This window comes from Diorhabda sublineata, chromosome 8, assembly GCF_026230105.1.
Source record: "Diorhabda sublineata isolate icDioSubl1.1 chromosome 8, icDioSubl1.1, whole genome shotgun sequence".
Lineage (NCBI taxonomy): Eukaryota > Metazoa > Arthropoda > Insecta > Coleoptera > Chrysomelidae > Diorhabda > Diorhabda sublineata.
Genome location: NC_079481.1, coordinates 7042927 through 7055612, shown reverse-complemented (window position 1 = coordinate 7055612; position 12686 = coordinate 7042927). Strand labels below are relative to the sequence as shown.

Here is a 12686-nt window from a genome sequence, read left to right as displayed (position 1 = left end):
TTAGTTTCCGCCATGTTTATGTCACCTGTCAAAATTTCACATACACCTAACTCGTACGAAATGGAAATTATTTTTCTTCTTAACTAAATATGGAGAAAAAAAAATTAGTGTGGTTAAGGCCTTGAAGTTTATAAATGTTCCAACGACCATCAAAATAGGAAAAGCTTGTATGTCTAATCATAATCAATTAAAGCCGGTTCTAATGTCAATTGTCACTTGTCACTCATCTTTCAATCATAGTTATCAAACCTTAAAACACGGAGCTGTTTAATTGTAAGATTGGTTGCCTAATGTAGTAAAAACGGTTGTGGACAATTGTTATTTATAAAGAGTAGAGAGGAGAATATTCCTTATGGAAGAAATGTTGAAAACGTGTCCATAAAACTTTCTAGAATGACGCTAATTTAAACAAAGACAATGTAGCAATTGTGGATGAATATTTCAATGCAGTTAAAAAATTTGTTAAAAACAGGAGCAACCCTCTTATGTGTTTTTATTATATAGGGATTTAAATACTTGAATTATATTAAAAAACGTTCATTATCTCAAAGGGGTGAATTTTAATCACTTTCAAAGGATATTTTATAAAGAAACCACTCAATTTTATAGTTCTAGAAGGCTTTCCGATTAATAAACCACTCTAGAACGTTCAAATATAGGATAATGCATGACGAATTCTGAAAAATCGAATTTTCGAGAAAAATACTTATAAATATAAATATGACACAACTGGAGAGATAATAGTTTAATTAATGCGACTAACGAGAACTCGAATCGCGATTAGAAACTAATGAATAGTGTATTTAAAACATAAATTAGTTGTATTAATAGTGAGATGTGTCCAATATCACGAAATTTTACGATTAATTTGATCTATAAACATAAAATCATTTTTAAAGGAAATTTTATAACGAAACCACTTAATTTTATAGTTCTAGAAGGCTTTCCGATTAATAAACCACTGTAGAACGTTCAAATATAGGATAATGCATGACGAATTCTGGAAAATCGAATTTTCGAGAAATATACTTATAAGTATAAATATGACACAACTGGTGAGATAATAGTTTAATTAATGCGACTAACGAGAACTCAAATCGCGATTAGAAACTAATGAATAGTGTATTTAAAACATAAATTAGTTGTATTAATAGTGAAATGTGTAAATAAAAAGGTCTGTAAACGTAGTGTTTTAAAACGATGATGAGGAAAGGCCTAAAAGTTTCAACAACTCCTCAAGATATTTTAAAATGTTCGTAGGAGGCTATTAAATTTAAAATTGCGGCTGTTTATAAAATGACGTTAATTCAATATTTCCTTTAGTTTTTATTTACGTTGATGTACGACAAAAGTTGCCACTAATTACGAATAAAAACATTTTGAGAATTATTTTAATAAAAAGTTGTTGGTGTTGTGTGTATTCCGACAAAATTTACGCGTTTTATACCTAAAATATATAGGACAAACTACGGGATCGTTTTAAGCCAGAGCTAATAAACATACATACATTTTTAATAAGAATTTTTCTAAATGATTACTAATAGAACTCGTTCACTATGAAGCATACAAAAAAACAAATTCATGCAAATATTCGTCATTTACCTCATTACCTTACCGAAAGTCTTAAATTTGGTAATTAATAGCCACAACATGACTGCGCAACCTTATAATTGACCTTTTTACGTTGGAGGATTGCAACGAGATAATTAATACATTAAGTCAATAAGAATTACAGTAAGATGCAGTTAGTTCCTTATTTTTTTTTTTTCAATTTCGTAAAAATATTAATCAACTTGTTTCCCTCACTTTAGTTCTAAAATAAAATACACAGACAGCGACTAACTTACCCCTTACCTCCCTTACCTCATTTGTTTAAAATCGCATTCCGCCTAGTTATCGAAGGGAATCAGATCAGGAGGATAAGGTGGATAAAGCGATATAACGTAACGAAGCTCGATACTTTTTTCTGCATTAGTTATATTTGAAGGTTCATTATTCAATATCCTGGACAGCTTTGTCCTTTACAAGGTACAGATCTGCTATGCAAAGCGCAGGTAAGTTGAGGGCACAGGTTTGAAGGGGTCAATGAAAGTTGTTTCGTGAATCCAAGTAGATTTTCTGATGGAAGGACGGAATCCATTGCAAGGATTGCATTTCTGTTGCGAGCGAGCTTTTTATCAGCATTAAGCAATCGCGTTATCCACAGGACAGTTACAGATTTGATGTACGTATTTTTAGGTCAATTAACGCTATAAATCTAACCTTTTTAGTTATTGTTTTGCTTTATGTAGTTCGTTCTTCAAAATAATATATCACAACTTTGAAAGTGTTGATGGAAGGTTTCTGTAATAATATCGATCGAAGAGACAGGCGCAAAACGTGTCAGGAAATCAAAAATTCCATGTTTAAAATACCAAAAGACTGTGAGCTCGACCTTAAAGGCCAAAAAAAGGGTTTTACTTTCTTTAGAACACGGTTTTCGGATGAAATACATTGTATGGGTAGTATTTCTGTTGCGAGCGAGCTTTTTATCAGCACTAAGCAACCGCGTTATCCACAGATAAGTTACAGATATAATGTACGTATTTTTAGGTCAATTAACGCTATAAATCTAACCTTTTTAGTTATTGTTTTGCTTTATGTAGTTCGTTCTTCAAAATAATATATCACAACTTGGAAGTGTTGATGGAAGGTTTCTGTAATAATATCGATCGAAAAGACAGGCGCAAAACGTGTCAGGAAATCAAAAATTCCATGTTTAAAGTACCAAAAGACTGTGAGCTCGACCTTAAAGGCCAAAAAAAGGGTTTTACTTTCTTTAGAACACGGTTTTCGGATGAAATACATTGTATGGGTTGTATTTCTGTTGCGAGCGAGCTTTTTATCAGCACTAAGCAACCGCGTTATCCACAGAATAGTTACAGATATAATGTACGTATCTTTGGGTCAATTAATGTACTAAATGTATTATTTTGCACTTTTTTCTTCTGTTTTTCTCCAATATAAAATATTACAACATGCAGTATGTGTCAGTAACAAATAAAAACAAAAGTTGCGACGAAAACATCGTGCAAAAATATAGTTGTTTACATATTTAAACGAACAAACAAACATTATTATCTGTAACCTTAGATAATAGTCAATGAAAACGAAATGAATTCAATAACAAAATTCATTACGAGATATTTTTCGAAACATGGAGAAGATTAAAATTTGGAACAAGTACTTTTGCACGTACATCCATTTTACGATTTACGACTAAATGCTTTGCTTTTGTGTCCCATCGGTCAATAATAAGGGGTATTTAGCTTCAAAAAAACACATGCTTCCGACTTATTATTACCTGACGTTACATGTTTTATTATTAACTACAGTCGCCGTTTGAAAACCTTTGCTAAGGCCACAAAACAAGAAGTTGGAGAAATTTGAGCTATTCGGTTCAAAACGAAGAATTTACGTTCGACCTAGTGCCCAAGAAAAGATGATGACAACGAACAATTATAGTCTGGGGTGGTTTTTCTAACCATGGAATCGGCGATTTGATGAAAATTGATTGAATTATGAGACAAAATTTTAGGAACAAAATGCCGTTTCTTTTGGTTCGCGATTAATTGGACATGGATCCATTTTCCAAATGGACAGTGATCATAAACATATGTCCAAATTTTGTACAGGACATTTGGAAAAGAAAGGGTTACAGGGAGTGTTAATAAACAAGGTTTGACCGCCGCTACCAACTGTTGATATTTCCTTACGTTTATTGATGATCAAAAAGTGTTTTATTGGATTATTTACTAGTTTAATTGAAATGATCTGCATGGTATATTAAAATTAATGCATGAAAGAGACGTGAGGTGATTTTCCTGAAGATAAATGGACGTTAAAAGAAATTAAAGATAATAATTGGTGTTTTTCTTCAATAATTAGCCACGTAACAAAATTAAATACAGGAAACGGTCCATCCTTTCATGTATTTTTTATTTTCTGCTAAACAACTTGAATGACCCTACGTAAAATGCTATATCTAGGTTGGTCTTCAATTCTCGATGTTATTATATTTGATTTGCCCGATCTAGTTTATTTTAATGTTGACGTTCAATCCGCACGCGTACTCAACAACCTCTTATTGAAAATGAATGGGGCGATTATTTGCGTTGTGGTTTTTTTCGTTGTCAGTGCCGTTGGAGGTTATTATTTTCAGGAAAATCGACCGAAATATCTGACTGCTGCCGTGGGTGATCATGTGGTTTTTAATTGTGAAATTGATTTTCCGCAGAATTTTCCGATACCGTATAAACTATTTTGGAAAAGGAAGGTGGGTAGATTTAGTGTATATATTGAATGTGAAATTCAGAAAAGTTGGAAAATATGAGATTTGGAAAACATTTCAAGAATTACATCAAGAAAATTCGGAATATATTTGAAAATAATAGAAAATTTTATTAATTCGAAAAGACATTTTGAATAGAGAGAAAACAGAGCGTAAAAATAATCTGAAACTGAAAATACGTATAGCTGAAATATTCAAAATATTATTTAACATAGAAAATGTTCAGAATACAAAAAGTTGTACGATTCAAATAATTAGCAGTGAGTTGAAAAATCGGAAATTTTGTGAAAATTTAATATTTAACAATTGTTAAAGTTATACAAAAAATGTGAAAAAACATTTATGAAATTTGAAATATTCGGATGGAAATTTTATTTCGGAAATCAATGAAAGAAATTTAGAAATCATGGAAAATATAAAAATTTAAGAAATCTGTAGAATTTAGGTTTCAAAAATGTTATTCATAATCAAAAATTTGGAAATTTTGGAAATTAAAACTTCTCAAAAATGATTTGAAAAGTTCAGAAATAATGTGGAAAATTGAAAAAGCAAAATTTAAAGAGAATTTAATATTTCGAAACTTTATGTAAATATAATATTTCAAAAATAGATCAAGAGATTTTTGGAAATTGTATGTAATGGATATATCGGAGAAATTTAGGGAATTTAAGGAATTTTGGAAATTTCTAAATACTGAAACTTTTTCCAGAAATTTTAAGCATTCAAAGAGATTGAAAATTTGTAAGAAAAATTTTGAAAATTTGTGTTAAATTGAAGAAATTAGATAAATTTTAGATATTCAAAAATAATCAAAATTGGAGAAACAAAATATTTTCGTAAATTTCATGACACGGAAACCCCACGACATTTAACATTTTTTTTCAGAAATTGGAAAGTTCACGATATTTTTGAAAATGTTTGATAGATTTTCAGAAATTTGTAAAATAATTAAAAAATTAGGAAATTAAAAAAATTTAGAATACTCAAAATTGCAAAAAACAAGATATTTCCATTTTTCCAAAAATTTTAGGCGTTTTTGTAATTTGTGAAGAAAAATTTGAAAAGTATAAAAACTGAAAACTGGAGAAATTTTTAAATTTCAAAAATACTCAAAAATTGGAAAGTCACGACATTAACATTTTTCCCAGAAATTTAATTAAAAAAATGTGAAAAGTTTTTGTAATCAGTAAAGAAACGTTGTGTGAAAATTGGAGAGACTTTGAAAAATCGAAAATATTCAAAAATTGGAAAGGTCACGATATTTTTAAAAATGTTTTATAGATTTTCAGAAATTTGTAAAAAAATTAAAGAGATTTAAAAAGTATTTTAAAGATTCAAGAATACTCAAAATTGCAAAAACAACATATTTTTGTTTTTCCAAAAATTCTACCCATTTCTGTAATTTGAGAAGAAAAATTTCAAAATTTGTATACAAAATTAAAATAAGGGAAATATTGAAGTTTCAAAAATAGTCAAAAATTGGAAAGTCACGTCATTAACATTTTTCCCAGAAATTTAATTCAAAAAATGTGAAGAGTTTCTGTAATTAGTAAAGAAAATTTGTGTGAAAATAGGAGAAATTTTGAAAAATCGAAAATACTCAATTGGAAAGTTCACGATATTTTTAAAAATATTTGATAGATTTTCAATCATTCGTAGAAAACTTGAAAATTGAAGAAATTTAGAGGAATTTTAAAAATCCAAAAATAATCAAAATTGGAAAAACAAATATTTTCAAATTTTTCCAAAAATTTTACGCGTTTATGTAAATTGAGAAGAAAAAATAAAATTGAACTAATTTAGATAAACAGAAATTAAAACCCCAAAAATTAGAAAGATATTTTAATAATTTTCCAAAAATCACACATTTTCACAAAGATTTTCAAAATTTTGTAGAAAATTTGAATATTGTGCAATTTCACACAATCAAAACATTTAAGGAAATTAGAACAGAAAATTTCAAATACTAAAAATTTAAAAAATATTTTTCGCCCCATTATAAAAAATTGGAAAACCTGATAAATTTCTAGGTGCTTCAATAACATTCAATTAACATGAAATACTCAACCAACGAAAAATATTTCGCATTTATAGGTTATATACTTCACAAGTTATTGGGAATTATATATGAATATATATCTTCTACATTTTATTCATAAATTCACAGAATATTAACAAAAAAAGGTTCTCATACAATTTTTTCCTCACTTAAAAACCGCTACTTTTATTATTAATAATGTGAAAATCAACCTTGTTTATAATATCTGGTTTTAGAATGCATATTCATCACTTTAATTTAACTAGAACCTTGTTATCTATCCTATAATACAACACAAACATCCCCTTTCAGAAATAACTAATAAGAATGTTTATCAGTACTCCAACCCCCGCCTTATAGTTAGCCAGTTATAAGGCGGGAATGGTATGTTTTAGGGCTTTTAGTACGAGTAGTTAACTACCAATCAAACTGATCGCATATAGTGGATAAATTGCAGCGCAATTTAATGATATATTATATTTTCAAAACTCTTAATTGATAATTTTTCGAAAATATCCTCATTTATATTGTAAACCCAATGTAATTAGAATAAAACCGACAGATAACGCGCATCAATTAAAGACCCTACCTAACCTCACTTAAACCATCTTTAATTAATTCATAAAAAAATGTTTTGAAAACTCCAACAAATTGAAAATTAAAATCAACAATAACTGGGTTATTAGATTATGTCGAGTAACATAACCTCAAAATATGAAACTATAAGTTATAAAAATTACAGGGAGAAGTTATTTATTCCTGGTACGACGGACGAATAACGGAAGCCGACGATTACGTCGGTAGAATAACATTGATAACGAAAATACCTCACCCCATTTACGGTATGGGTTCCATTAATTTAACATCAATCAGAGAATCCGATGCTGGATGGTTCGAATGCCGAACTCTCTTCCCTAATAGAACACCACCGTGGAGAAACAACGGCACGTGGTTCCATCTCACTGTTAGCGGTAAGTAATTACCTTCATCACAAATTTAACATAAAATTTTCATCATATTGTTTTCTACTTTAGGTGGAAATTTATTAGCTATTCCTCCTCTTAACAAGACCGTTTTGGAAGGAGCCGAAGTAGAATTTACATGTCTTACTAAAGATTACGAGATTAAAGTGAAATGGTTTAAAGACGGTATAGAATTATCGGAATACCACGATTTGTTAACTAGATCTTGGGTAACTAAAGATAATACGTTGGTTATACGTCCGACTGATTCTGGGGATACTGGAGAATACGAATGTGAAGCTTCTAATTACGAAGGCGAAAGACAAACTGCTAGAGCCTACCTCAATGTACAATGTAAGGGCAATTATTTTTACAGCGGATTTCCTTTACAAACTCTACCTTTTTTCACATTGTTAGATTTCACCAACACTCATTTTGGATTCTTTCACGAATAACCAATTCACTTAAAACTTTTTATCACAATAAATATATCCTTCAACAAACAATAAATTAATAATATTCTTACCGCGCTTTTTTCTTTCTTGATCAAGTTTCTTCTTCTTTTTTCAAATGACAACTGTTCTATACTTCAACATAGAAAAATATAAAACATAGAAGAATTTCAAACACACATAGTATCTGTACTTTTTGATAGAAAATTAGAGGTATAGAAGCTTGTTAAACTAAGAAATAACACCTATACACCACTCCCTATCTCTTTTTATAAAGCCAAAATACGAGGGGAGCGCGATAATTTAGAAATACCGTAATTTTTTTTTTATTTTAGATAAAGCGAAAGTAGTATACGCCCCACCGGAAATTCACTTACCATTCGGCCGTCCAGCTATACTCGACTGCAATTACCGAGCCAATCCACCTTTGACTAACCTCCGATGGGATAAAGACGGTTTCCTTTTCGATCCTTATAATATACAAGGTGTTTTTTATAGACGCAACGGAAGCTTATACATAAGTAAAGTTGACGAAACTCACAATGGTGTTTATACTTGCACACCTTATAACGATTTAGGCACAGCTGGACCTTCGACGAATATGCACGTTATCGTACAAAAACCTCCAGTTTTCGTCACAACACCTCATAATTTATATTTGAGGAAATTAGGGGAAACAGTGGAAATGACTTGTGACGCTAGAGATGGTGAAGATGGTCATAAACCTATTATTGTTTGGTATAAGGTGAGTAGAATCTTCACAGTGGACATGTTATAATAAATACAAACTATTTTTAAATACCCTAAACACATTTTTTTAACAGAAAGACGGTACAACTTTACCAGTAGGTCGATACTTTATCAAAGACGGAAACTTGACAATTATGGATATTCAAACGAAAGATAGAGGTATTTATCAATGTTCTGCGACGAATAAAGCGGCTACAATCACTGTAGAAACCGAGTTATTAGTAGAAAATGTTCCTTCCAGTGCTCCATACAATCTATCGGCAGTATCGTCGGCTACAACAGTACACTTAACATGGCTAGTCAATCGGCAGCGAATCAATGTCGATTTTAGTGTTTGGTACAAAGAAAAAGATACTAACGAATGGAAAACTTACTCTGTAACTAATACACAAAATATGGAAGCTACTATAACTAATTTGAACCCAGGTATGATTGAATACTATTGAAAAACGTGAGGCTTACTTTTACTTTTTAGTTACCTTTCAATCCGAATTATGAGTGCATCAGTGTAATTTCGCTGATATATTTTTTAAATCACCTTACTAATTCACATAATAACTAACATTGCACATTTGAGAAAATATAAACGAGATAACTACTACGGATGCGTTTATTTATAAGGAGATATTTACAATCTCCTTCTTCTTCTTTTTTATTTAAGAATCATTAATATAAAGGCGGGACGCAATAGTTTCTTTATAACGTTGACGTATTTCTTGAAACCACTTACGAATATAATAAATTTCAATCAATTCGCGTCTAAATTTCACTTATATATAGAAATGTTTCCGCGTATTGATGAAAAAGTGTTTAAAATAACTAAAAAACTTCCTATCCCTTCTTACTTAACAGTGTCTAAGAGGCCAATAGGTGTCAGTCATGCTCAGTTGAAGGAAAAACGAAGACGAAAAAATGTAAGCAAATCGTGAAGTTCGCAAATTTAAAACTGAACTAAAAAAACAGGTTTTTAATTTTAGTATGTAGAGATGACAATAGTCAGGAACATACTTTTCGGCATAAGAGATGCAAATTATTTTTCCATATACGAGGGCTGCTACTAAATTTTGAGATAGACAAATAAAATCAAATATTTATAAATGGATATGGTTTTATTGCTTTTCAATATATTCTCCATTAAGATCAATACACTTTTGCTTGCGTATGAACCATTTTTTCTATTTCGATTGAGATATCTCTAAAACATATTATTTGAACGCATCAACCGTTTCTTTAGGTGTAGAATAACGTTGAACTCACAATTTATTTTCGATCTGCGGGAATAAGAAGAAATCATTAAGTACCAAGCTGAGATGATTTGATTATTCAAAAACGTTTTTCTATAAACTGATGTGTGAGAGTCTTGATGGAAAATGATTCGTCTTCTGCGGTGTTTTGTACGACTTTTCGTCCTAAAGAAAATCTATTATTATTTGTTTCGAAGGATACATCTTTATTGGTTTCCAAATTTCTAGGGAAGGCTTATGAATTCATGGTAATGTGTAAAGACGACAACGAAGATGGATTTTTCAGTAAATCAATAACCGTTTGGACAAAAGAGCTGGAAGGTGAACCAGAAGCTAGATTTATTTCAAAATTTCCCCCGGTGGGTTATCCTCGAAATGTGACTGTTCATCCTACAGAAGGGGGTTTATTAGTATCTTGGCAGAAACCTGAATACGGTCTGGAATTTTTGAAATGGTACATCGTCAGATGGACCAAAGGAAGTGATGATTATTTCTTTGGATCTGCTGATACAATCAATACATCGTATTTGAGTAGGTATATTTTTAATATACAGTGTGTTTCCTTACTATAATCATTTTAATTTTAAGAATGCAAATTTTATTACAGGGTAGGGTAAAAATATTATATATTAGGATATCATGTCTTGTTAAGAGTTAGTATATTATCCCCACCAATTTATCAACCATTCTTGAGTTATTTTTCATTTATTACTTATTTTTTAACATTAATTTTAAAATTTCCAGTAACAAATCTATCAGAAGGCACGGAATATGACATACAAGTAGTCGCTTTATCTATAGATGATCAACAATCGGTTAGTGACAAAGTCAAAGCGATACTTCCAGGATTCAAAAGTTTAAGGGCAATAGCGACAGGCATCGTAGCTGGTTTAGGATTCTTAGCTGTAGCTTTCGTAGCCGTTTATTACATCAAAAAGAAATGGTTCAATTCGAACCCACAAATTACTGTCAAAACTTAATATTTTCGTCGTTATTTGTACCGGGTGTCCCAAATTTGAAGAATATCAATAGGATTTCAAAAACTGAAAATGAGACGTATTTTTTTATATATACTTCAGCGTTTACAAGGCTGGGTCGATTAGTTTGTAGTATCTACAATTTTTTATCCTTCTTCAGGTTTGGAAACAGAAAATAGTCACTAGGGGTTAAATCCGGAGAGCTAATTTTTTGTGTAAAAACTTAATTGATGTTACTAAGCCGTCCATATTGTTTTTCCTTTATTAAAATCCTCACATATTTCCGCACATTTCCATAATTCAACAAGCTATCGAGGAATTTCAGCATGAAGATGATTGAAACTTAGTGACGTTGAATAACCTGATGTCATTATCTCTGAAAGGTTTCATATTCTCGAATTTGAGATACCCCGTACATATTTAAAATAAAATTTAGATAATTTCACCTTTATTGTTATATTTTTATTAAATGATTTTTATTTAACTATAGTTTTATTCATTTTAATACAATTAAATACCCGATTTAGTGACAATTTAAAAATATATATCAACGCGAGAAATTGCCAGTATATAGTTATTGCATTTTACGACAGTTGGTATAAATGAAAAAAAAATCGCCACGTATTTCTCTTCTACAAATAAAGCGAACAATTTTTCTACTAGTGATTTTTAATAAATAAGATAATCATATCTGAAATTAAATATTAGTGTTAACGAAACCTCCCCGGCTTTTTTTAAAAAATTTTTTTCTATAGTCTTTATTTTGGGGGTTCCGGTGCTGTAGGCACAAATAACATACTGTAAATCCGATCCTGACAGAGATCATATGACCGGAAGTTCAGTATACAAGCTAATTTTCAGTGTAACGTTAAATGTTAAGAATTCAAGCCTATGATAGCCATTTTATATCGATTGTAATAACGACCTCGTTAAAAGGGATTTTAGTCACCCCAAATATAAAAATATTGTTGATTTATGTGCAACGATACTCTTACGATATTATACATCATATTTATATTTTTGGATGACCAACTTTAGTAACTTATTTTTGTAGATTTAAAATCCATTGCAGCGCCAAGAAATCATTTCATCACAATCAACGCGAGAAATTGTCAGGACGTGGTTATTTTATTTTTCACTAGTTGGTAAACATGATAAAAGTCAAATGACCGACAACTCTGATAGAGAAGTTTAGTTTCAATGCAACGTTGGTTGTGAAGAATTTTAAGCTCCATTGTATTGATTTTAATATAGGATACGTTAAAATAATTTTAGTTACCAGAAGTATTAAAATTATATCATTGTTGATTAAAAGCTAAACAATTTGCTGATATCAATTTTCATAAGCAAACATGATTTCACGTCTTCTGAAGATTAATTACTATATTTTTTTCTCACTTAAATTTAGGGTAAATAGCGCTTAAACTTCCTTGTCCCGCGTTACGTAGATTTGATTTGAAAATTATTTTGTTTAAAGCTAAAACTTTTTTGTGAATGAATTTGGGTATAGATGATACACTCGATATAAGGAAGCAAAATTCGAAGGAGACTATGTATGACAGAATAAAATATCTCTAATAACAATAATAATGTATGTCATTATCTAAACAATAAGTGGGAAACCAAATAAAACTATTACGGACAATAATCTAGCCTCATCATTCCATTACGGGGGCTTTATTCATCGCCGTTCAAATTTTTGCACACCAATTGTACCGAACATAGTCGCCAAAGTTCAAAAACTTCCCTGTAAGGACAACACTCATCAGTTCGTCTGCACCGAATACCGTAAGAGCGATATTTACGTCAAATTGAATCATAATATGAACCTAAAGTGTAACGCTTTAGAATAATTTGTGATAGGTACACGCGAACCAAGGAACTTCGATTCTTTATATCGTGTGGGGGAAGCGGCGTTGTCGGATCGGTTGGA

The 12686-nt window shown here is 30.5% G+C and overlaps 1 protein-coding gene and 1 long non-coding RNA gene across 3 annotated transcripts in view; one reads left to right on the top strand and one right to left on the bottom strand.

The window, feature by feature from the left end:
- LOC130448007 (uncharacterized) overlaps positions 1-12686 on the bottom strand; it is a 49668-nt gene that overhangs the window by 14347 nt on the left and 22635 nt on the right. The window contains exon 1 of one of the 2 annotated variants that reach the window (XR_008910295.1): positions 9012-9220. The exons of the other annotated variant lie outside the window; for it this stretch is intronic. This is a non-coding gene — a long non-coding RNA (uncharacterized LOC130448007). Of the gene's footprint in view, positions 1-9011; positions 9221-12686 lie in introns of those variants that run through there. 2 annotated transcript variants of the gene reach the window in all.
- On the top strand, positions 3175-11238 carry LOC130448005 (protein borderless). The gene is made up of 7 exons (XM_056785145.1): positions 3175-4315; positions 7111-7339; positions 7403-7684; positions 8118-8527; positions 8607-8958; positions 10005-10307; positions 10521-11238. Exons 1-7 carry the CDS (start codon positions 4001-4003, stop codon positions 10754-10756), a joined length of 2127 nt encoding a protein of 708 aa, XP_056641123.1. The 5' UTR covers positions 3175-4000; the 3' UTR covers positions 10757-11238.

What these genes read in the sequence shown, in the direction of transcription:
- LOC130448005 (XM_056785145.1), top strand. Translation starts at nt 4,001, where the DNA reads ATGACCCTACGTAAAATGCTATATCTAGGTTGGTCTTCAATTCTCGAT. An exon ending in AGCCTACCTCAATGTACAAT is followed by an intron (nt 7,685 to 8,117) that starts GTAAGGGCAATT and finishes TTTTTATTTTAG; the next exon opens with ATAAAGCGAAAGTAGTATAC. An exon ending in TATAACTAATTTGAACCCAG is followed by an intron (nt 8,959 to 10,004) that starts GTATGATTGAAT and finishes CCAAATTTCTAG; the next exon opens with GGAAGGCTTATGAATTCATG.